This window comes from Aplidium turbinatum, chromosome 9 (genome assembly GCF_918807975.1).
Source record: "Aplidium turbinatum chromosome 9, kaAplTurb1.1, whole genome shotgun sequence".
NCBI classification, from domain to species: Eukaryota; Metazoa; Chordata; class Ascidiacea; order Aplousobranchia; family Polyclinidae; genus Aplidium; species Aplidium turbinatum.
The window spans coordinates 18740798-18765995 of record NC_137480.1 but is presented as its reverse complement, the minus strand read 5'-3'; the positions used below and the strand labels follow the sequence as shown (position 1 = coordinate 18765995).

At 36.5% G+C, this 25198-nt stretch overlaps 2 protein-coding genes across 2 annotated transcripts in view; one reads left to right on the top strand and one right to left on the bottom strand.

Moving 5' to 3' along the window:
* Window positions 1–4580: 4580 nt before the first annotated feature.
* The window catches only part of LOC145777093 (uncharacterized), a 44521-nt gene continuing 23903 nt past the window's right edge, over window positions 4581–25198 (bottom strand). Inside the window, exons 29-45 of the mRNA XM_082588382.1 lie at window positions 25072–25197; window positions 24659–24779; window positions 24011–24096; window positions 23204–23356; window positions 22571–22749; window positions 20308–20445; window positions 19726–19859; window positions 19005–19221; window positions 17833–18022; window positions 17364–17486; window positions 16485–16625; window positions 15799–15930; window positions 14953–15135; window positions 14408–14497; window positions 14098–14178; window positions 5240–5364; window positions 4581–4937 (exon numbers count right to left, since the gene is read on the bottom strand). Of these exons, the coding sequence (XP_082444508.1) occupies window positions 4776–4937; window positions 5240–5364; window positions 14098–14178; window positions 14408–14497; window positions 14953–15135; window positions 15799–15930; window positions 16485–16625; window positions 17364–17486; window positions 17833–18022; window positions 19005–19221; window positions 19726–19859; window positions 20308–20445; window positions 22571–22749; window positions 23204–23356; window positions 24011–24096; window positions 24659–24779; window positions 25072–25197 (2381 nt within the window). The 3' untranslated portion in view covers window positions 4581–4775. The remainder of the gene's footprint in view (window positions 4938–5239; window positions 5365–14097; window positions 14179–14407; window positions 14498–14952; window positions 15136–15798; window positions 15931–16484; window positions 16626–17363; window positions 17487–17832; window positions 18023–19004; window positions 19222–19725; window positions 19860–20307; window positions 20446–22570; window positions 22750–23203; window positions 23357–24010; window positions 24097–24658; window positions 24780–25071; window position 25198) is intronic.
* On the top strand, window positions 6065–9241 carry LOC145777094 (uncharacterized). Its single transcript, XM_082588383.1, has 3 exons — window positions 6065–6956; window positions 7350–7480; window positions 8572–9241. The coding sequence occupies exons 1-3, from the start codon at window positions 6625–6627 to the stop codon at window positions 8751–8753; spliced, it is 645 nt and encodes a 214-aa protein (XP_082444509.1). The 5' UTR covers window positions 6065–6624; the 3' UTR covers window positions 8754–9241.

Sequence of the window (25198 nt, the reverse complement as noted above, 5' to 3'; positions counted from 1 at the left end):
AAATGAGCACAGTCTTCAGGAATCGCAACATGACAATAAAGACCAAAATTAAAGTTTTAAAAGCATATGTAGAATCAATTCTAACCTATGGATGTGAATGCTGGACAATAAGTAAAGATATGAAGAAAAGACTAGAGGCTGCTGAGATGTGGTTTCTCAGAAGGATGTTGAGGATATCTTGGACTGAAAAGAAGAGTAATGACGAAGTTATGAAATTGGCAAATGCAGAAAGGAGATTAATAACAACAGTTAGAAGGCGTCAGATGCAATTTGTAGGTCATATTCACAGACATGGAGATTTGGAAAAATTAGCTCTATTGGGGATGATACAGGGAAAAAGAAGCAGAGGTCGACAAAGATTAACTTATTTAAACAGCTTGAATCAATGGGCCACAAACACAACAGTTAAAACGAACGATTTTATACGAATGGCAAATGACAGAGAAGCTTGGAAGACCATGATCGCCAACGTCTGTATCAGATCAGGCACATAATCATCATCATCAGTTGCAATCGCTTTACCGTGCGGTAAACTGTATAGGAAATTATCTGATTGTCTCCTGATGCCAAATGGTGAGCTATTCCTGCTCGTAAATTTGTGTTTTGCCGAGTGATAAGATAATCCAGTGAGCTTTCTTTACATCGAATATAAAATATAATTGAAACCAAGGTTTTGTAGATTTGTCTTTTAAAAATGCAAATTGGATTTAGTGTATATATTTTTATATTAGATTAAAGATTGAATTTAAATTTCTTTTGTCGGTTCTTACAAGGTTCCAACAATTGGGTCCGCCCGTACACCATCTTTGGTCGGTAATGACGGCAGGTGTAGCATTGGAGACTACTCTATTATTATATTGGCACAGGGCAAATATCACATAATGGAATGGGACATACCAATACCAGGACATACCAGTAGTGGACATACCAATATACAGTACATTGGTAGGCTATGTCTACGCGGCATTTGGCCACGAGAGTGAGGGAACACTTAGATTTAATTAATTTGAACAGAAAAATCGCCATTGAAGACCATATATTCGATTGCCAATCATGTTTAAACAACAAACCATCATTGGAATCTTTTAAAATTGTGCGTAAATGTTTCACCTAATTTAACACTAAAATCCACGAGGCTTTGCTAATAAAATCCTGCAATCCTCGCCTCAATACGCTGTTGTTTGCCGCAAGTGCTTCCTATCTGCTTAACGTCTTTTCTTAATTCATCATATGATGCGCTTTTGCCTCGCGGAATTAACCGCCATGTGATGTGCCTTTCTCCCCTGCTTTGCCGTTTCATTCTTATGTATTTCATTTTTCAATTCATTGTGTAGATCAGTTATATATTTTCAATGTAGATGTAAAATCAGTTATTTTTTGTTACTTGAAAAAGGCTAACACGTGTATGGCCGAAAACGTTCGTAGTTTATAGTTTATGTTCAGTTTAATGTATTATGTTAAATGCCGTGTGGTTGCTTGGTTTTATCTGTCTATTATTGAATTGCGTGCAACAAAAAGCTCACTAAGCTTTGCAGTCTGCATCCAATCTCTACTAGTAGCAAACGCTTTGTTAGTTTTGCTTGTCTTTCTTTTAACACGATGAACTTGATGAAAGTTGTATTGCTACGATTATTATATGGATCAATAGTTATGGTGCAAGTATCTTCTGCATCTGAAAGTGTTGGTAAGTTACATTTGAAATAATTCAATTGAATGAGCTTGCTGGTGAACAACTTTGGATTTTCTGTCTTTGTTCATTGTTGGCAATGTAAAAAAGTGTAACTTATGTTTCCAATAAAAAATAATAATAATAATTCAATCTACGCAAATAGTAATAAAATATCAAAACATTCTAGTTGCCGATTATAGTGTAAGGCTATGAGCTACCACATGTAGGCCTAAATAAAGTAGGTTACATATTTGGAGCCTTGGAAGTATTTTAATTGGCCATGATTCAACTAAATGTGTTGTGGACTAACATTTGATATGCTTCTCGCATCTTTATAAAAGAAACATAGTCTATAGTCCATATAGCCTAAATGAATTTCGTTTTCAGAGTTATGTAAATAAAATATTGGCTTTATGTTCTTCAAGGATATAAATATAGGCTATTTATTTTTTCAGAAAAATGCGGTGAAAAAGCATGTATTGGAGTTAAATCATTTTGCTGCAAAATAGGGCCCGTAGCAAGATGTGTGGTAAGCGAAAGAAGTTGCGTTCCCAGTAATTTTTGTGGAGCACTAATCTGTTCAATTTTAAAGCCGTTTTGTTGTGAAAATGGATCGATTTCATTTTGTACTTACGACAGTACAACTTGTGTTTCGAGAAGTGTTTGTGGAAAGACTAAATGCACTGAAATCAAACCATATTGTTGCGGGAAAGGTGATAATGCTTACTGCACAGTTAGTAAAAGGAGTTGTGTCCCTGACTCAGTATGCGGAGGCAAGATATGTACTAGCTCCTTTTGTTGTGGTGTCGGTGGAAAAGCTTTTTGTGTTGCTACCAAAGACAAATGCCAACAATTAATGTGTGAAAATTTTTACTGCCCAACTGCTGCACCATTTTGCTGTACATCGGAAAACAATGTAGCCTATTCTGTACACCCAATCAAACAGCCTGCATTTTGCAACAAACTCTATCAACAACATTAATTTCATCTAAAGTTGTACCTCCAACTGCAATGAGCATTTTTCAACCAACAAGTGATAGAAGTCTGGTTTCAGCTGAAAAGTTCATGGTCTTTACAGCATCTTTGACCGATCATGAAAAGAATACTTCTAAAAACTTCATGTTTACACCCGTCAAAGATTATCATCAGTTTCAAGATTTACCAGCACAAAGTACAAAAGAAGTTGAAGGATTCCAATCGACTACAATAGATGAATCTACTTCATTACCGATCAATTCACACATCCACATCACTTTGGATCCAAGCAGTAACTCTGAGGACTATAATGATTCAGAATACTTCAGAAGTAACCTCACCCCAACTTTACCTACAGAAGGTATAAAAACATTTCCTATAGGTGAGGTACCCACAGGTTCAAGTAGATCTATGTTGTTGGTAACAAAAGGTGCAACAACTAGCAAAAACTTTATAAATTTCAAGAAAACTGAACGCATTTTGAAAGCAACTCATGAAGAAAACTCCAATGTTAACAAACATGTTCGTCAAATCAATTCACCAGCCTCAGCCTTTGAACCAAATAAGACACATGAAGATGATTTCGTTTTGGGAAAACGTAGGAAACAGAATGAACAAAGTGGTGAAATAACAGATCTTCAAATAGCTCTTACTTCCAGTTCAAATACATTGGAGGTTCAATGCCGGAGAGCAAATTGTTGTGGAATATGTATTTCTTTATACTGTGCACCATTGTGTGTCTACAATTGGCAAGAATCCAAAAAATTTTTGAGGTTTGTATGTCAATATGTATTTACTGGTGAATTTTCGCTAAAACTTGAAAGTTTTTTGAACTTTGATTCAAAACTTAAAGCGACTGCATGAATGACATTAAAATTAACATTTAAGCTTACTTAAAATGTTTGTATTCAGAAGTTGATTTTCAGTCAATTTGACAGAAACTTAATTGCAGGATTTGGCTTCCAGTATTGCTGGTATCTATCCTCATCTTGCTGATTTGCATTTTGGTAATTCTTTGTGTTCCTAAGTTGAACAACACAGTATGCTATCAAAGAGGAAAGTGCAAAATTATGCTTCGAAGAAGAAAAATTAACACCACGGAAGAACTGGTGTAATGTAATTGTTTTCTACATGCCACAACATACACAATTACTTGTTTGAGTTAACCTTTACACTCTACAGTATACCGGCAAGCAGATAATAATGATTATTTTTTTATTCATCTTTTGTTTCCATGATTCCTGCCATTTTCCTCATGCAAGATATTACTTTCACAATATTCCCAGAAGCTGCCCACAAATAATTTGAGCAGCTTTACCTGTTATGGTTCTAATTCAGTTCCCCAGCTACAAGTTAATTAAAAACATGCATGCGTTTGTCACGTGAGCTTTATACACTCCGAAGTGTTCGCTGGTAGACTGTAGACCTGCAAATATTTGAATGTATTCCACTTCTGTTATGCATTTCAAATTCACCGACATCTTTTTGGCCACAAACGACAATGCTCAACGAATAAAAGTTAACGTTAAAGCAATGTAAAATATCAATTTACAGTTTGAGAGTCTCTTGCTGTGTCTCTTGCAGTAAGTTTACAACTTATTTTCTGTATTTCTATATCATTGCCGATGTACATAGGAAGCATTCTGTTATATTTTACTTAGAACTATCTTCTTTGTCTATGAGTTTATTCTTTTGGGAGCTACGGTGATGGAAAAGTTTATCACAATGATAATATTTGGTAGAATTCTTATTGCCAAATACCCTTCCTGGCGCTTAAGTTCCTTCCGTTACAACTGACTTGAGACTTTGTTTGAGGTATGTTTTAAACTACACAGGCCATTTTTTGTAAAATCCTTTCCAACTCAATTCTGCAAGAATTCCTAATGGTGGGATATTGCTATAAAACATACATTTATTTCACAGATGAAGTTTAACCTCCAACTTTTTCCGTTTTTATTTGCAATAACAGTTGCACTTTACCAACCGATTGGTTTGACTTCTTACAAAACTAACGAAATCATTTTAAACAAAATACGGTCATGGCAACAAAAGATCTATCTGCTTGGGCAAATCACTGGTCAACGCGTTCATAAACTGCCCAAAAAATCAAGCCAAATTTTCGTAATCTTGATTAGAAGTTGATGGCCACAACTCGTACGCGATAGTCTGGAAATCTGTTCCTCATGTCAACAGTGAACTCGATTTGTCCGCTGGAGCTTTGTTGCTCGATGTAGTTTTGAGAAATCACAAATTCTGAAGGGTTGATTCTCTCATCAACACGCCCAAACCAGACCTGTGCAAGCAATGATTTTACCTTGAGTTGAGATACTTGAAGTTAGAAAGATAAAGTTTCGGTAGATAGTTTGCTTTGTTGTACCATGTATGTCTATTGACAATAGAAAGTAAATGATAACTAAATTTTGAAAATGTATAAATCTAAACAAAAATTCCCTAGCTTAAGATTCCGAGTTACACTCTCTTGTAACAACTGTAAAAATATGCAATCGAGATTGGTTTCTCACAAAGAAACCATTATCATTAATTTCATTTAAAATATTGCTTGAAGCGTGTTTTGAAGTAGCTTGCAAAACTTACATTGAAATTAATGACAGGAATTGGGAAAATTACACGCACAGTATCAACTCCCGTTGGAAGATAAATTTTTCCTTGAGCTCCGTTTGGCCAGGTGCGGGTGAACACGATAAGAGCTCTGTCACGAACTAAAAGAAAGCAATGAAGTAGTTGGTTGAGAAATACAGAAATAATCTAATAGCAACCCTTAAGTTGCTTTAGGTACCTATAGTATAGAGCAAAACTAATTTCCTTGGAATTTTTTAAGTAGTTCTAATAGCATCAATGCAAGGAAGTAAAGATTAAATTCAGAGGGACGTTTTGGCTTGTCCCAAATTACTAAAAGCTGAAAGTCACATTATCGACAATTCCAAAACTGATTTCGACTAAGCCGAATATTTTAGTGTGTAAGTTCAGTTCAGTTGATTTTTGTTTTGTTGGCGAAAAATAAAAAAAACAAAAATATACAAAAACACAAATAATTCGCACAACAAGGATGGCAGCGAAAGACCAAAAGGTCACCAAAGTCAGCTGCCACCCAAACAAAAGACCCAAAATTAAGAACATTAACACATACGGTATATAATATATAGCACAATACCAGCACTTTACATAATACATTAACAGTGGAATAACACAGAGCAACATAAAAAAAACTGTGCAGAGAAATAAGCAGATGATATGTTTCAGGAGTGATCATAGTACAAATTCTTTAAAGGGGCAGACAACCCCATTTTCAAATGCAAATTGAGAGTTGAAATACATAAAGGGGATATTCAAAAACACGTTGCACTTGTTTTTATCAAAAAGTACCCATTTGTTCTCGCGCAATCTTAAAACAAAGTTTTGGTTTTGCAATTCGAACACACGCCGCCTCAACTGTTGTCAAAATAAAATATTTGCTTACGTGACGTCATAACCAGACTTTGGCAAAAACATTTTGCTGGTTTAAGGTGTTGAGTGCAGCTGCAGATAAGGTTTGAAGCGTTGCAGCAGTAGATAAGATTATCACAAGTAAAAATTTTAGCTCAGATTTAGTTTATTGTAGCTTTGATACTAGATTACATCATTTTAGAGACCATACTACACATTTACACTAGGCCTTGCACTGTTTGCAGGAAACAAGCAAATGCGATTATTTTGCTTCAGTGCTACAGAATGGTTTTGATGGGATTTAGTAACAAGAGGTTTAGACAGTCAAGGGTTGTAGGGGCTTAAATTTATTTATTTTTCATCTTTAGTCATGTTTGTGTACTATCAGACATGTTTGTAGGCCTATCAGACAGGCTAAACTAATATGCCTACCTCAATATACGGTACATGCTTTCCCAGTGCCATACCTTACTTGAATAGATTAAGCTAAACCTGTTACAGTTTTATACTCATCATGACAAGTCGATGTGTTGTGTATGACTGTTCAGTGTTCATCTGGTGGTTCTTCATACAAGAAAATTGAAATGGGACAAGTTTGTAAACACCACAAGAGTATGGCCAGGAGCAACAGAGACCAGCATAATAATGCCGACTCCATTTCAAGGAAACAGATTTTCAAAATCTTCAATTTAACATGGGACTTGCCACACAGCATTAAACCGCAATGCATGCCCTTCAATTTTTTTCAAAAAAATCCATTTCAACAACTCTGCAACCTTTGGAGTCAAGGTCCAGTGGGGAGACAACTCCACAACAAAATTCCAATCCATCCATACGACCGGCTGTCAGGAAACGTCAAGTTCTTGAAGTAATTTTGAGTTAACAATAATGTTACTACATGTTTGTTATAAAGTACCGTACATAAATTGGGAAATGGGGAGTACTGTACCATCCTTGGGAAATTGTTTTTCATATAATTTAGAATATCTTCCGGCTAAGCCTATTACATTTTAGTTGCTGCCTGCTGGCATAGCGATTCCTATCCTAGCTACATGTAATTTTAAAATGACCCATCTATAACTCACCAAGTATACTAACAAAAACAAGTCCTTGACAAACTGGTGTTTATTTCATTTACTGGCTAGCACGATATGCAACGGTAATGTAACAGTACATAAATGTGAGTTTTCTTTATTAGCCTACTGTCTTGTAATCTTGAGTTGTATTGTGCTGTTTTGTGATGTGCTTTTTGTGTTCATAGTTGTCCTGGTATTCTGATGGGTCAAGCCAAACAAAAATCGTTATTTGTTATGCCGCAGCACAATACAACATATCGGATTTTCGTGTTTGTTTGTCAAAAGGATGCCATGAAGCCAAGGAGTGTGGCAAAAGGTAAGAAATTTTAACTCTATAATAAACTAACATATGAAATAACGGGTGGTGATGATGTCGTCCCCTCATACATCATACATTGCTTGCTGCTTTTGAGAATCATGCTGCTAAAATGAGTTTCATTTGTAAAACTGCTTGTGTCTTGGTTGGTTTTGAATCTTTATCCTCGGACTGGCAAAGCCTTGATTGGTTATTCCTGGTAGTTTCGCATACTTGTGGAGGCTCTTGACACAGGGCTGGTTACCGAGATTAGCAAAGTTGAAGTTTTTTGATTGTTGAAGTGTTGTTGCCGGAGAATTCACTGGGTGCCCCTGAATGGGAAGCAGTCCTGAAAGTGCGTTGCTCAAGCGCACACTCCGAGAGTCGAACTTGAGCCGGGCGCGTAACCACTGAGCTAACGGGGCGGGATGGGAAGGCCTATTATTGGTCAACATTTTTGTTACGGATTTGTTATAATAGATGTAATAAAAGATAAGTTTTTATTGGCTTGTGAGTGCAAACATCATTTTGGTCTGCATTTCTTTTATACTATGCATAGACAACTTGTAACTGCATTTCTTTTATACTATGCATAGACAACTTGTAACTGCTATTCATTCCAACAAGAATAGCAGCAGGTCTACCGCTAGGTTTCGGGTTAGCTATCCGAAAGCAAAGCATAAGGAATGAGGCTATTCTCTAAAAACGATCAAAGAAAACCCCACTTACCATAAGTTATCTATACACCATAATTTTATGAAATTAGCAATATTCCAAAACTGCTACTTTATAATATGTGTACTGTGTAGTTGTAGTATGTGATTACCCAGTCAGCAAAATCAATCATTTTTACGTTGATTCAACGTTTTGCAGACGTTGAAACAATGTAAAAATGACGGATTTGACGCAAATATTGTCATTTTATTATTCATTTATTTGACGCAAAATTCGTCATTTTTACATTGATTCAACGTTTGCAAAACGTTGAATCAATGTAAAAAGGACTGATTTCGTTGACTGGATAAGCATGTGCGGTAAAGTGAAATGTGTGCAGCAATCATTGTGACTACCATACATTTTTATTGATTTAAAATGCATTATCTTTTTTAAAGATCATGCCAAGAGCCTTTTGAAGATTGCATTGTGTGAAAGGGAAACATTGGCAGAACACCGAGAAGAATGGGAAAGCACACCTCTTTTTATGCATTTATGCTTAGACGTTTGCATCCAGATGTTTCTGATGCAATTGCATCTTATTTTTCACGGTTTTCTAACCAAAACCCGTCTTAAATGATGTAGCAAATGCAATACCTAAACGTGGGCAATCATGTTGTATTATATTCATGTAACTAGAGATGTACCGATATATCGGTATCGGCATCGGTATCGGTGATATCGGCCATTTTTTGAGTATCGGTATCGGCATCGGTATCGGCAAAATTTGGCCGATACTGTGGCCGATACTAAACATGTAAAAAAAGGCGTTTGCTGCGGATTTTCTGCGGAAACAAAAATATAGATTTTTTAAAGTAGTAACTAACGTCACATTGAAGTAGAAAAATAACAACCTGTTCAAATTTTTGATACCTCACAGTCCCATGACATCATGCGCGCACCTTTTGGCATTGTTTGCTTACAGTGATTCTTTCACTCAAACTAAACGTTTTGTTTCGGCAGTTTTGCGTTGTTCGATTCTTAAGTTGTGAAGGAGACTCAATTTCTCCAATATTTATCATTTGTGTTTTTTTTTTACTCTCAGCAGAGAATAAAACCAGGCCAAGACTACCCAGGTGGCGGGAATGTGTAGTTTTGCATCGTTTTTGCGTTGCTGGACGTTTGAGGGACCCGTGTGGCTTGGTTGTTTTTTGGTGGGCTTGTTCTGTTAGTTTGTGATTTGGTTTCCGCCTTTCGTTGTGGTGGACTCACCAGGCTTGAACAATGTTGTGGTGGAGTGGGTGGGCTCGGGGTGGGGCGGTGGGACTGCAAATCCTCACTGAACTAATCAATAAGTAGTCTTGTTGCGCCTGGGATGGTGGCCTCATTGTGGTGGGGAGGAGTTTCCTTCCCTACTGTCGGCACGGGGCTGGGCGCTCACTGGTGCGGCGGGCTGTTGCGATTCGCTGGCCATAACGGTGTAGCTTCCACGCTAGCCATTTAGACCATCCAATCAACTATATATATGTTTCTCGGCAGCCGTTTTGTAGCAAGAATTGACATCGACAAGAATTGAAATGGCTAGTGTGGAAGCTCCACCGTTGTGGTTGGGGGGTCGCGGCAGCTTGCTGTGCTGGTGAGTGCTCAGCCTTGTGCCGGGGGGGACGCTCCTTTCTTCGCAATGAGGTGGTCATCTTGGGCGTAACAAGACCATTTTGATTGGTTTGGTGAGGATTCGTGGTCCCATTGCTTTCTTTTTGGGCCTACTTATTCTGCCGTGACATTGTTTGGGCTTGGTGAGTTTGTTGCGGCTAAGGGTGGAAGTTGAATCGCCGACTGGTGGAGCCGGCTTGCTGGGGGCAGCCGAGTTGCACGGGTTTTTTGAGCATTTGGCGGGGTGGGAGCGATGCAGAATTGTGCATTTTTGCTACCTGGGTAGTCTTGGCCTGGCAAAAGCTTTTCAACCAAACAACAAGCGCCCTTAGGTTGCACATTACTTGTCGAATAGTGTTTTGTACGACTACACAAATCACTTGGTTTACATTTTACATCTTATTATCAATTATGATAGCCTATTTGGAGAGTTTGCGCAAACACTTTATTAATTTTTCAGAAACCCCAATTATGATGTAATGTTTCTTCCCTTATACCCCAATCATCAATTACGGTGGCTTTTCATTACTAAAACCTACTATTATGACACAACAATGCGGTTGAGATTGGATTCTTGAATCTTTAATAAATTATGCCAATTTAAAGCTTTTTTTAATAGTTTTATGCAAATAAGGTAAAACTTAGCATTTGATATAATTCCTTGCAAATACCAAAATTGCTTCTTTTTGTAACACCAAAGTATCGGCCAAAATATCGGTATCAGTATCGGTATCGGCCTAAAAAAGTGATATCGGGATCGGTATCGGCCAAAATATTGGTATCGGTACATCTCTACATGTAACCAAAAGTTGCTTTTAAATACGTTATAGGCACATTGTCTACAGACAATTTGTTCGGTGGATCTGGGGTTACCTTTGTCATTCAATCCGTGTACCTCTGCCGTCATGCGTTGTTTCGGCTATTAGGTCGAAATTTTCAAGTGAACATAGAAAATATGTTGGATTTAAATTATCCTGATTTGAAATAAAAAGAAGTCACAATTCAAAGTCTGCTTCAAGAAAAGCTTTGCCGTGTGCATAGAGAGAGTGATTTTTGTACTTGTACACTAAAGTATACCTATCAGAGTTCTTGAGAAAATGTTCCTAGTTCTTTATAAACTAATATGGTGCTTGCCTGAAGCTAGTTGCTTTCGGTGTTCATTTTATCAACTACTAAGCTGCTTAAAATCGACATAAATAGTTCATTGCATTTGCTGGAAACGACACCATAAGCGATCTCTTACTCTGCATTTCAAATGCATCTTGCGTGAACATACGAGCAGCTTGTACCGTTATGACGTCACGTCCGATTATGGCACGGTTCAGTGAGCACGCGTCGCTCTGAAACTAAGGGCTAACTAAAACGGCCCTACAAAGGAAACGCAATGAAATTAAGGAAAAATTTCAACGACAACCACTTATTATACATCTCTAGAGCACTTACAAAGAAAAAAATCGAAAAGTATGGTTTGGGGTTTACTGCCCCTTTAAACAAACATTTATATTTAAATTTAAAAGCATTATAAGATTTTTTTTGGTATTTGATTCCATAGTTTCACTCCATTAAAACATAGCATCTTCTTACCAGAGTTTGACGTTGTAGAAGGCAAATATAAATCATTCTTTTGGTTCTGACGGGTTTTATGCTGGTGAATTTCGTTTACAAAAATAAAGCAGCCAGCAAAGGCCCGGGGAAGCATTTTGTGCACATATTTGTACATAAATTTTGCAGTCTCTAATTTAATAATATCGTCAATTCTGAGCACATTAAATTGGTGATAAAGAACAGTTGTATTTGTTGACCTCGACAAAAATAAGCAGGATCGGATGAACTTGTTTTGTAACACTTGAAGTGGAGTAAGCAATGTAGAGTTTGCTCTTCCCCAATTTATAATCGAGTACTGGATCTTGGATTGAAACAAATCATAATATAAAGTTTGTAATATTGTTAATGGGGCAATGTATCTCAGCTTAAATGCTATGCCGCAGACCTTTGCAAACTGCTTTCTAAGATTAATAATACGACTATCCCATGTCAATCGCTCATCCAAAGTTACACCTAGATAGTTTATACTTTTCTTCCTTTCGATGGATCGGCCACTGATGGACAAACTAAAATTTTCTGTTGCACTTTTTGTTGTTGCAGAGGATCATATAAGTAGTTTTACTATAATTTAATGAAAGTTTATTGGATTTCATCCACACATCAATTTTTCCGATTTCTCTATTGACATTTTTTTTGTAGAGATGACAGGCATTTATCTGACATGTGAAAATTTGAGTCATCAGCAAAAAGTGTAGTTGAAAAAGAAGATGCATTTGGAAGATCATTCACATAAAGACGAAAAAGCAAGGGACCAAGGATTGACCCCTGTGGGACACCACATTTAACAACATTGAAATTAGAATTCTTACCGTTAATTTTTGTACTTTGCATTCTATTTGTTAGATAAGATTTTAAAACGTTTAAAAACTTGCCACGAAAGCCATAATGGTGAAGTTTTTTTTTAAAAGTAGGCCATGATCAACTGTATCGAAAGCTTTACTTAAATCAAGAAAAACCGAGCATGTGCATTGGTGATCATTCAAGTTAGAAAGTAAATCATCATATATTTTTATCAATGCTAATCTTGTTGAATCATCTTCACGAAAACCATGTTGAGCTGGAGTTATAATATTATATTTGTCAATAAAATTCATCATCCGTTTATATAAAAATTTTTCGATTGGCAATAAAGAAATTGGTCGCAAATCTGTAAAGTGTAAAGGTGAACTAACTTTTGGTACAAGCATTATCAGACTCTTTTTGAGTACATCAGGAAAGATTTCTTGCAGAACACATTTATTCAGTATTTTTGTTAAAAAAAGGCATATAATTACATTAGCCATTTTGATAAATTTAGAAGGTATTTCAAAAATGCCTGAAGCTTTATTTGCTTTGAGGCTCCTTATAGCATCAGATACTTCTATCTCATTTATATCAGGAAAGCCAAAAGAAGAACATTTTCTGTTTAACATGAATGATTCAAAATTTACATTTGAATTTGGAACTTCAGCTGCCATTGAAGTTCCAATATTTGTGAAGTAATTATTTAATAAATTAATGAATTCAATAGAATCTGTTTTCTAGTTTTTATCATTTATAGCCATTGTTGAAGGAAGCTTTTTATTATTCGAATTTTTTCCCCTCTATCATCTCATAAATGATCTTCCATGTTTTCTTAGAGTCACTTTTTGTTTCTTTAAACTTTTTTTATGTGCATGTTTATCTAGTGTTAGCCTACTTGAAATCACATAATAAAAGAGTGCATCAAGTTGTCTGCATCACCAAAATCAGCATTTACTTCAGTCAAATTAGACTTCAAATCGCACAGGAAGCTGCCAAGACAAAAGTTTTTTAAGGTTCTAATTTTTTTGGTGGGTGAATTACACACTACATTTTTATTTTTAACACGTAAGAAAATAGGTAAATGATCAGAGATGTCATGTAAGCAAGTGCCATAGGCATTTTGGTTACAAGTTATGTTTGTGTAGATGTGATCCAGTAGGCTTGGATTAAATTCTCCACAAAATCTAGTTGCACTTGTTATCAATGATTGGCAGCCTGCAGCTTCAAGGGCTTCTTTATAATTTAATACTGCAGGAGACTTTGCAGCCTTTAACAAGTCAATATTTATATCTCCACAAATTATGTATTTACATCGAGAGTTTTCTAATTTGTTTAAAGAATCAATTATTTTGTCTTGGAATGTAGAAAAAGCGTAACTAGGATGACGATATATGACTCCTACAGTAATACTTGGTAAATTTTTTTGTACAATTGCCACCCAAAGATTTTCACAATTGGGTATAACAATCAAAAGGTCTTTTCGCTCATTAAATATATTGTCTTGTTTTAAGTAAAGTGCAACACCACCAGAATTGCTACAAGAATCCTTATGTAGCATGACATAGCCTGGTAAGGAATAATTAAGGAACGAGTTAGGACCAATTTTTGTTTCTGAAATGGCAAGAATATCAGGAGAATGATTGACAAGTTGAATAAATTCTTCAATGTTTTCTTTGTTTTTCCCTAGACTTCTTGTATTAAAGTGAAACAAAAACAAACTATTTTTGAAACTTGTAACAGTTTCTTGCAATTGTTTATGGTTAAAATATTGTGCATTTGGTTGAGGTTTTAATTGGTTTGTTATATTTTGTAAGCATCATAATCATTAATCGATGCATTTACCCAACAATTCAGAATTCATGTGAAACATAATTTAAAGTCTTTTGTTGTATGTAGGCTAGAGTGGTACAGGTGCCTCCTCAAAAATGTTGTTGTAAACTTACCCAATTCACAGATATATCTTCTGCTCGCACCACAATCCGATGCAAAGTAGTAAGTTTGTACATATCCACAATCTCCATTGCCTGTGATTAAGGAAAATTATTTAACTTTGATTAGCTTTCACTCCTGATACTGTTAATCAGGCAATTTTAACGAACGATTTTCATCACTTCGACTTAAAGCAATGAGTTTAAACAGTTCTCTTCAGTGTTCGTATCAGTTATGAAAAGAGCTAAAATATTATATCGCAACAAGTGAATTGACCCGACTTGTGCTTCATGCTGTAAACTTATCAAAGGAATTATCAAATACCCGGTTGCTCAGAAGCCCATCCGTTTGTAAATGTCAAAGGTTCATTGTCAGACCATCTCCAAATGCCTTCTTCTTCGCGATCAGTTAAACCTTTTGAAAACATATCGTATTGCAAAATATATGCTCCACTAATACGAAAACATGAAACCGCAGTAAAACTAGCGTTTTTTGTTCACATAGATCTAACAATAAATGAAAAGAATGAAAAGTAGGTTAAGCGTTTTCTCTTGTATGTTGGAAATGACATTTACCGTACATCACCGTATTATTATATATACAGTATGGGCTAACATTTAAATTTGTTTACCTATGGAAATTACCATGCAGTATCGAATTATTTCACAATATTGCCAAATGTGTTTCCTTCGCAATTGTACGAATATTTTTTGACAAGAAATAAAACCGAATTCGTTTAATTTTTATACGAAAATCAATTCAGTGTTTTGTGTTAGCACCCATTTGTCTGTATCAATGCGTGACAATGGGCTATGTGATTCAAAATAATTTTAATTTAAAGATAGCCTCCCTTTTATTCAAATACATACCAATCCAACGTCTGCCTTGAAAGTTTCGGTCTATGAGACGACGTAGACCTTCGCTATCGGCTTTGACAAGTCTTCCTCCATCTGCAGCGCAATTCTCGCTCGCTACTCGAAATATCGCTTCTCCATCACTCTCTTGCATGCAGCTCGAACCCAAAGCAATCCAATTGGCCGGGCAATCAGCAGCTGAAACACGACAATGTTGTTGGACAGAAAAGTTGTAACCATTGCCACATTGTCAGTTTTAATGTCGCTGCATAGCTGAGTGGTGATAGTCTTGGCACGATGCTAATTGAAGGGCGCCGGTTCACCACGCCTAAAGAGTATGCGCTATGTCTTTGGCAAGACGCAAGGTATGCCTGAAAATAGACATAAAGGTTGGCTTCCTTGTCTTTCCGTTCACTTAATACTGTAAAACTCATCAGGACAAAAACATCAGTTGTACTGTACAGCGTTGATGATGGTCTGATATGTACCGTATTTTACGGACCATAAGGCGCACTTTAAATTCTTTTTTTCCTCATAAATTGATCGTGCGCCTTATGGTCCGATGCGCCTTATGTATGGATCAAGTGCGGTAGTGCTTTATTGCCTACACTCAAAACCAGTACCGATATACTATTATATATGGTCCTGTGCGCCTTATGGTCCGGTGCGCCTTATAGTCCGGTGCGCCTTATGTATGAACAAAAAACTAATCAAAGCAATTTATTGACAGTGCGCCTTATAGTCCGGTGCGCCTTATGGTCCGTAAAATACGTATGCAAATTCTCTGAATGTAAGGTAGTCCTTCAGTCGCCACCTTGAGGGGCGTTCCATGCTTAATTGTTACAAGCAGCAATTACTTACGTCCAGGGCGTGGCGTGCAAGTTCGTTCATCTGCGTTCATTTCATGATCCTCTGGGCACTCGCAGAAAAACCCAGGCTCGATGTTCACACAAGAATGCGAGCATGGGTTCATAATTTCACATTCATTTAAATCTATAGGTAAAAAAGCAAAGTTTATCGCAGGAACATAATAGCAGATAGCGTAAATAAAACAAAAGCTAAAGCCCTTTTGTTCCACACATTTCTACTTTCAGCTTTCCTTCTCATTTCATAAAACTTTTCACTTTCATCACAACATCTAACGCTTCTCGCTTCTTCCTTTCTCTTCACCATCTGCACTTCCTGCAACTTTTGATTAATTATGCTCTTTAGACATTTCACATGCCTAAGAGCGCTTCCGATCCCTTGATGTTGACTTTTTAGACCGGAAAATACTTTAAGTGGTAACTTTGTACTAAAGGTATACTGCTATACCGCTACTACTACCATTATTACAATTACTGCGTGTCACACGTTGTAGGAAATTAACAAACATTTACGTTTGATAAAATATAATGTGAATCACTATAGAATATGTTATAGTTTCGTTTTTCTTGTTTTAGATTTACGATATAGGCCTAAGCTAGTCATGTTGTCTTACAACACGATAATGTTACTCAAACACTGAAACACACAAATTGCAAAAGAGACAATTGTTTGTGACTGACCGAAACAGGTTCGTTCATTATCTCCAAGAATATACCCAGCATTGCATGAGCAATTGTTTCCCTCCAACAGATCGATGCAAATTTGGCTGCAGCCGCCATTGTTGTCGGAGCATTCATCAACGTTGGATACTCCAGGACCACCTAAGTTTACCCAGCAATGAATATAATTAATAGGTCAGAATTTTAAAATAGTTTGTTACAAAAAATTTTTTGTCAACGACACAAAAATCGAGATTTGTACAAAAATGGTTTGGTGGCCGTGCTTGATTTACTTTCATCTACGTAACCTTTAAATCTGCATCGCAAGCACGTTTTAAACTTCTGTGGTTTTGCCACCTTTTCCTTTTGTTGGTTTTGTTCCCGTTCACTATTTGTACCTTTATCATTGCTGTTGTTTTCCGACAAAGAAAAGATAAATTGAATTGAATTAAAATTGAATTGAATGACACATACAATCAAGGTTAACAAATTTTTTCGTCCTGCGAGAGTTCAGCACAAAAATACAGTAGTTAAAACTATTTTTCATCCTTTCAATAAAAAGTTTTTTTCTTAAATTGATTTCGTTTAAAATTAATTTCTTTGTGAAGAATTTTGCTTCTCCCGTAAATATTCTTTTAAAATATCCCCGATACGTGACCATGAAGATTGAAGATGTAACACACAAAAGCTGAATATTGAAATTTCAAAACAGCAAAAACACATCGGTTAATGCAAGAGTTGCATGTCAGTTTGCGGTAAGCTATATTTTTAGTCAAGCTTAGAATCTGTCAATTTCCGTGACAACTAAGCTTAAAAGCTAAGTTTTAATTCTTGGACTGCCTATATTGGTTTAAAAATACGCAACAATGGGAAGCTTAAAAAACAATAAATTCCTCTTACCAACACAAGTTCTTGCATCTTCATCTAAGCGCAATCCTTCAGGACATTCACAGCGGTAGGAGCCTCTCACATTGACGCAAGTGTGACTGCACAGACCATTGTTAACCAAGCATTCATCTCGATCTAAAGCAAGATAAGTTAGTCAAATCTCCTTTATGATACATTCTAACTAATCTCTAACTGCTTGCTGTGAAAGGTAGTTAGTCATAAAATAAAGTCATGTTTGAGTAAGCGACCCCCTACTTAGAAAAGTGTTTTATTGTGGATTAATTAATCATACAATGAGTATAGAATACTAAAATGTTAAAACAACTTATTTGTTGCAAATAACTTGCAGTAGCTACTATTTAACTGAAGTAGCCTATGCCATACATAGGCTACAGCACGCATACACCATACGAAAAATTGAACACCAAATTTCTTCAAATTACTTGATTCATAATGGATTTATTATTGTAATTAGATCTACCGTAACAGATTTCTCTCTGGATATCAACGAGAAACATTCCCTCCAAACTATCGAAGCCTTCAGCGAAAAAGACTCGGCTTTCGTCTCCTCCAATCTGTAGCAATTCAGCAGTGTCTGCATTACCAATTCCAACAGCAAACGTAATGGCTCCACCTGCTCTCAGAGCTTCGCTTGGCTCAATGACGCTGTCCTATATACAAAAATTGCAAGATTACCATATAGCTGCCTTATCTTTTTTTTAAGCCTTGAAAGGTCATTCCTGGTAGTTTCGCATACTTGTAGTAGAGGCTCTTGACGCAGGGCCGGTTACCGAGATTGGCAGAGTTGTAGTAAGGTTTTATGTTGATGTTTGCAGCGACACCGCGTGGTTGGAAAAGCACTAGATATTTACAAATAACTTTATTCGTGAAAAGCAGCAAAGGAGTAGCTAAATAGATTAAAATCAAATGGTTAGGCTACAATAGTAGCCTACAAAGATAACAAAAAGATACACAAAAATAAGTTGATGAAAGATTATTTTCATTGAGCCTGTTAGGTCCAAGGCTGCTTTTCGGCAGAGTTAACTGTGTTTTGAAAATTTTATTGAACTTGGAAAAAAGTTGTTTTACTGTAATATTCAATCACCAATTAAATGTCACATTAGGTCCTGCGTGACTTGCCAAAGCCATGGTTGTGTTTAGTAGGCTTAAATCTATTCTTATGTAGCCTATTTCTAATTAAATATTTTGCTTGAGAATGTCGCTTGTCTTTTGCATTTGATCTACTTCCATTATGACTTTTCCATGATGCAATGGAATGCCTGTGGTTTATGTTGACAGTGTGTGCTATAGTTAGCATCATCAGGGTATGGCATAAAATAGTTTTTGCATTTAGCTTATATGCCTACGCATAGATTTTTAAAGGGAGTTTCTCGAAAGCTCAACATGTTCAAAATTATTTTTCTAATTTATAGTGTCAAATAAAAATTTTCTAAACCATTCAGCGTTAGATGAAACAATTTAATTTTATTCAAAAATGAGAAAGGCTAGTTGTTCATAGGTGCACGTTTCAAACAAAAGACAATGAACACTTTTTAAAATGGTTTTACTCATTGGGGTAAACCTCACAATGCTTCTAAAAAGATTAAGCCTACGAGTTATGGACCCAGTTCAAAAACTTTGCTTCACACGAACCTGAGATTGTCCATCCGTGACTGTCACCACAATCTTCGGAACGTCGTCATCTCGAGCACCGTTCTCTGGTGTTAAAATGTTATCAATGACGTATTGGAGAGCTCTTCCGGTCTGGGTTCCAACACCATTGTATCTCATTGCATCAACAGCATCAGCGACATCATCGCGGTGGTTTGATGAGTCAAAATTGAACTGTTCTTCAACAATTCTGTTGTATCTGACGAAAAAAAATAATTTAGTTTTGGTAAACGTAGGCTACATTAGCCTGTTGGTCTGTCTCATTTCACAACCTATTTGACCACGCTAATAGTAAAAAGCGTAAGTGGAAGGCTTGAAAAAGTAAGCAAAAAATAACCCTCACAATTTCCTTTCTTACAAACTTTTTGGTTGTTTCCATCTCTGTAAAAGTAACGTACTTAAATATGGTCTTAGTTGCTTTTCTTTTCTTTTTCTCCGACCTATTGCTACTCTTTGTATCATTCTAGCAAAAAAAAACAACTTTAACTGCTTGTATACAGACGTCACTGCTTTTATTGCTCAACCGGTTACTGTATTAAACTTAAAGTCAAAGCATTTTGAGCTCAACATTATGTTTCAAAATCATTCCAAAATTTTGTGACTATAATGGACTACTATAGGCCTACACGATCTTGAACAGTAGGCTATAGGCTGTCTTAAAACAAAGCCACTACTATAAGAAAAGCTATCCTTTGAGCCTTACCTTATCAAAGCAGTGTGAACTAAATCTTCTCCAAGATTAAAGCTCAATAAAAGAGCTTTTACAAAGGATTTGATTGTCTGGAAGTTGTCGAATCTTACAGAGCTTGATGAATCAGCTACAATAACCACGTCAGCCTGCGTAGAGAAAGATATCGTTGGAAGCAAAAGTGAAAGTCACATCGGTAGGGGCAGACGTTCGTTTTAAAAATAAAAACATACTTACTGCACTGAAGACTGAGGAGAACTTAAGGTCGAAACAGTGGCGTCCTGTCTGCAGCTCTTGGCTTATGCCGATTGAGCACTTTACTAGAGGCATCTTGCTGTGCATTGCGCAAAGCTCACTGCTTGCAGTTTGAGCACTTTGGCAAGGTTGGCGGTAGTACCATTTTTGGAGCTTAGATTCCATAAATGGGAAACGTCACACGGATGAATATAGGCTATCTCCGTGGCCAGACCCAGTGTACCTACTGCACTGAGGAAGCCGGACGGCCGAAACGGTGTGCACTGTCTGCAGTTATATATATATTTAAATGTATTAAAAACATCATTTTGCTCATGTTGATTACAAGGCTGTGCAACAGACCTGTTGAAGGTGACAACGTTCTTCGACGGCACAAGGTCTTTCGTTGAAGTTGCAGAGGTGACCGGTACAACAGCATCGGCAAACATCGTTCACCGTGCCAGGGTTACATTGAGTTGGCTCCCAAGCATTCATTGGGTTCTGAAGAGATAAAAAAGGATTAAATTGTGGTAAGAAATTAAATTTATTACACCTCACACATTTTAACCAAACATCATAGGAAGCAGTGTTGTGCGTTGACGCCGTCAATTTGACGGCGTCATTTGACGGCGTCAAATTTTTGTTGACGCTGAGGCTAGCGCCGTCAGTTTATTTTTTAGTTGACGGAAGTGACAGCGCCGTCAACTATTTTGCCGATTTTAAGCGTCAAGCGCTATGCGTCATTTTTTGTTTTCATGGAAAATCTCGTTTCGCAATGAGAGTTTCACAATGTATTCTGGCCAGCGCGACTCATCCAAATTACCGGCTTTCGCGTTGGTTGGAATGGCTCCCTGGAATACAAGCGGAAGAAGTTCGCCAAATGGTAATCACTCATATCGTGAGCAGTATCGAGAACGAGGGATCAGAGAGAGAAAACGAAAAATCAATGAATGTCATCGCGGAGGTTGAAGAAACTTTATTTCAAGAGCTCTATGCCCCTGAAAAGAGCGATGTTGTTGCAGTGGACCTCGTTAAAATAAGATTTATATAATACTAAACCATCACAGCACGCTTGGAAAAATAGAACAGTGATAGGCTACCTTTCCGAGTAAACGTTCTCAAGACTTGTTTTTAAAATACAACACACCAATACCATTTAGTGCTACTGTGGAACGCATGTATTCGCTTGGAAAGGACATTATGCGTCTCAAACGCAGCAGATTGTCAGGAAAACGTTTTGAAATGCTTGTGCTTCTACAAAGAAATAACTAATAAGCTAAAGCAGCTAATTAGGCTACAATACAATCTCAAAACATAAAACCTGCTCTTTATTTATAGCTATTGTTAGCCTACACTTGGTTAAAATACTTCCGTTTTGTGAGACCCTGGATACAATAGCGCTAGAAATTAGCGCTGACACTGACGGCGTCAATTTCTTTAAGAGCCGACGCAGTACTTTACGCCGCAAAGTTTTTAGGCAATTCGCGCAGACGCTGACGCCGTCAATTTATTTCATTGACGCGTGCAACACTGAATTAAGAAGTAGTATACTCTGTGGCTTAAACCGAACTCAGATGGCATCTAATGTTTTAACTTTCCTTAGAAGCCTCTTCAGAAATCTTAATGATGGTAAGCTGTATCTAACTTCTTGGGATTTTCAGGGTTCTGAAGCTTCTTATTGGCAATTCCAAATATAATATGGGTGAGACTAAAAGAAGAAATTATTAAATAATTTGGCGCTATCAATTGTAAATTTTCTCATTATGACATTGTTGCAAATTAAAATCATTTGAAAGCTTATTGAAAGTTTTTTGTTTGATAGTTGTTAATAAGCTATAATGGTTTCCTCGAGATGCAAACAGGATTTTGGTCGTGTGATAATGATTTAGCTATGTTCAAATTTAAATAAATTTAACTAAAGTCTCTGGGGTTGAAAAAAAAGGGACATAGTAAGAAATGAAATCATCAGAAAACCAATGCAATTTGGAGAGTTGGAAAACAAGCTGATAGAGACACGCCTTAAATGGTTGGATCACGTCGTAAGGAAAGACGAAGATTAAGTCGGAAGAAGAATAAGACAATCTGAAGTTGGTAAAAGAAAGCGAGGAAGGCCAAAAAGAAGATGGAGAGATTGTGTGACAGAAGATATGGAAACAGTAGGAGTGAAGGAAGAAGATGTTGCTGGAGTTATGTGGAAGACTGTAATCTGCACCAGCGACCCCACTTGCAGTGGGAATATACCAGAAGAAGAAGAATGTATTATTTTTTAATACTTGTACCAAAATATTTTCAACAAGGCTTTAGTTAAGAGTTTTACCTGACTTTCAGCACAAGGCTGGACATCCACTGAAATGTCAGCAAATATCTCACAGTCAATTGTAAATAGCCTACACGGTGGTATTAAGATCAGTGGTTCCCACACTAGAGTCTACAAACCCCCGAGGAGCTCGTGTATACATCAGTTGGAAACTGCTGCTTTCTTGTTGGGTAAATAATCTATAGGATCAGTCGACTTAATAAAAGTTACTGCAGCAAAGTGATGTGATATAGGTTTAAGTTATTACGTTAAGTAACCTATAAGCATAAAAGCTACATCAAAATAGAAAGTAATGAAAAACTCCAATACCTGTCTAAAATTGTTGTTACAGGATAGGGCTTGCTTGCATCGTTTGAAGATTTGTTTTTTACCGTCATGGACACGGACTTCGTTTTCACATGCATCCGCATCATCAGGACATACTTGCAATCCATTGGCATTGCACTCCTCGTTGGTTTCTGCCCCATTGCATTGGTAACATGCTCGTCCTTAGTTAATATAACTTATGTTATGTAGGGGTAATAGACCAATGCATAGATTAGAAAAAACAATAACACATCAAATTTTGCAATATTGGATAACAATAAGTTCTTTTCTGTTCTTTAAAATAATTTCACAAAAACTCTCTTATATTTGCCGAACACCAAAGTTTCTAATCGCTTTGCATTCACGCATCTTGTTGATAAAAAGATATATTTGACTAAATTTGAATCACAAACTAATTTAAACTGATATAAATGTTATGCCTGCTGTGATATAATCTAAAAACACTCAAAAAAAATTAGCATAATCTCTAATTGCACAGCGATCTTAAAAGTATTCCTGCCCCTTTCTAAAACTTTTATTGCTCGACCTCATTATCCAATAGTTTTGTACGGTATGAAAACAAGGTAGGCCTAAGGTAGTATTGAGAAACTGTAACAGAACATGCAGTTCTCTTACCACAGGTTCTACTATCTTGATGCAAGGCTTCTCCCATTGGGCATACGCAGTTGTATCCACCGTCTATATTAGTGCAATTTTTCTGACAGCCGCCATTGTTTAGAGCACACTCATCAATATCTTGACAACTTCCATCTTCCATTAGAATATAGCCTATATTTGAAAATAACAAATTCCGTTTAATATTGAGCCTGTCTTTAGCAGCCTCTTTCAACTTTAGGGGGTCTACTACACCCTTTCTTAGTTTAACTGATCAACTTAATGTACAATATTTTTTTTTAATTATTTCATTATTACCAGACATTTTCCATAATTCTGTTTCTTGGTACCAATTGAAGCAAGAATTGATAGCGAAAGACACGTGTTTCGCCCATGAGGTTGCGCCCATGAGTATCGTACCACCAATTCATGACACAATTTTTTTGACCACTGCTTTTGCCAGTCAATTTAATTCTTATTGGTAATATTAGTGGTCCGACTATTAGCTAAAGCTAGACTACAATTTGTTCTATGTTGATATTTGAATATGGTGGACTGAATTGACTCACATTGACAAAAGAAGGATTTAAAATTAGAATTCAACCTACATAGCTTAATCTTTTTATCATGCATTTTATTTGAAATAAAAGTAGGCTGACAGGCCTAACTAAGCAGTTCGAGAATAATATTAAATTTAACTCAAAAATATAGCCTATATTAGCACAGTTTTACGTAAAGCTTTGCTTGATTGTGGTAAGGGATGCCCTTTATAATTCTTTGACGTAATGCTGTAAACTATAACGTAGGTTAATCTTCCCAAGTCGTTACCTTGGCCGCAAGAGCAAACATAAGAATCTTCAGTAATAGTGCAGACTTGTCCACATCCTCCATTGTTGATGGAACAAGGATCAGCTCTGTAAGATAGTTGAAAATCTACTGTGGGTCGTGTGATAAAGAAATGTAGTAATTTATCGTCATCTGACAACTATATTCTGTTGGAGTCAAATTAAAGTGCAATAAAATTGCTAAGCAATGTAAAAACAAAATTATCATCAAGCTCAACAATAGATCTTGAAAACAATCCTTGAAGCACCTCAGTTTATTTATAAAGAAGCATTCGTATTAAAAATACGGGAGTAAAAATGATTACGTCAGCTATAGTGGCCTAAAAGGAGGTGACCGTAATGAAAAATTGGGACAACTTTTCATGACTTCTCATTTGTTTCCGAAAAACACGTGCCCAATTATAGCCTATTCCCAAGATCCGAGGCTGATTAAAGTAGGTTAAACAAAGTGTAAAAAAATCTTGGATCAAGCCGACCTAAACCTTATAGGCAACAATTACTTCTATCCAGCATGCTGCAAGAAGCAAGCTATCATATGTCATTGCTGGGAACTCAGCAAATGCAGACTCACGAGTAAATTGTTTTCCTTTCACTCATCTCAAGCTGGTTAGGTTTACATACTTTTACTAACCTGCATGTGAAACCATCAGCGCTAAGGACCTGGCCATCAGCACAAGAACATTCATACCCAGGATCCATATTGGTACAACTATCAGAACAGCCTCCATTGTTTGTGAGACACTCATCCACATCTGCACGTTTTCAAAAACAAATCCGAATTTTGATAAATAGTTACTAATAGTTATACTAATAGTTAATACTAATAGTTATAAATAGTAATAAATTGGTAAATAGTTACTCGTTGTAATTTACTTTTAAATTTTTCAAAAATGATGTTTTTCTATGGTGGTCGTAAAAAAAAAACTCAGAAACCATATATCCATTTATTCTTGTAATCAATGACTACTTAAATAGTATAGCCAAATGCTCTTCGAAGGAGTTATAATACAACAGTAGAGGTAAAATTATAGACTACTTAGTTACCAATGCAATTAATTCCATCGGCACCAAGAATAGACCCTTCATTGTTGCATCGGCACTCAAATCCACCAAGAGTATTAACGCAAACTTCTAAGCAGCCTCCATTGGCATCTTGGCATTCGTCTGGATC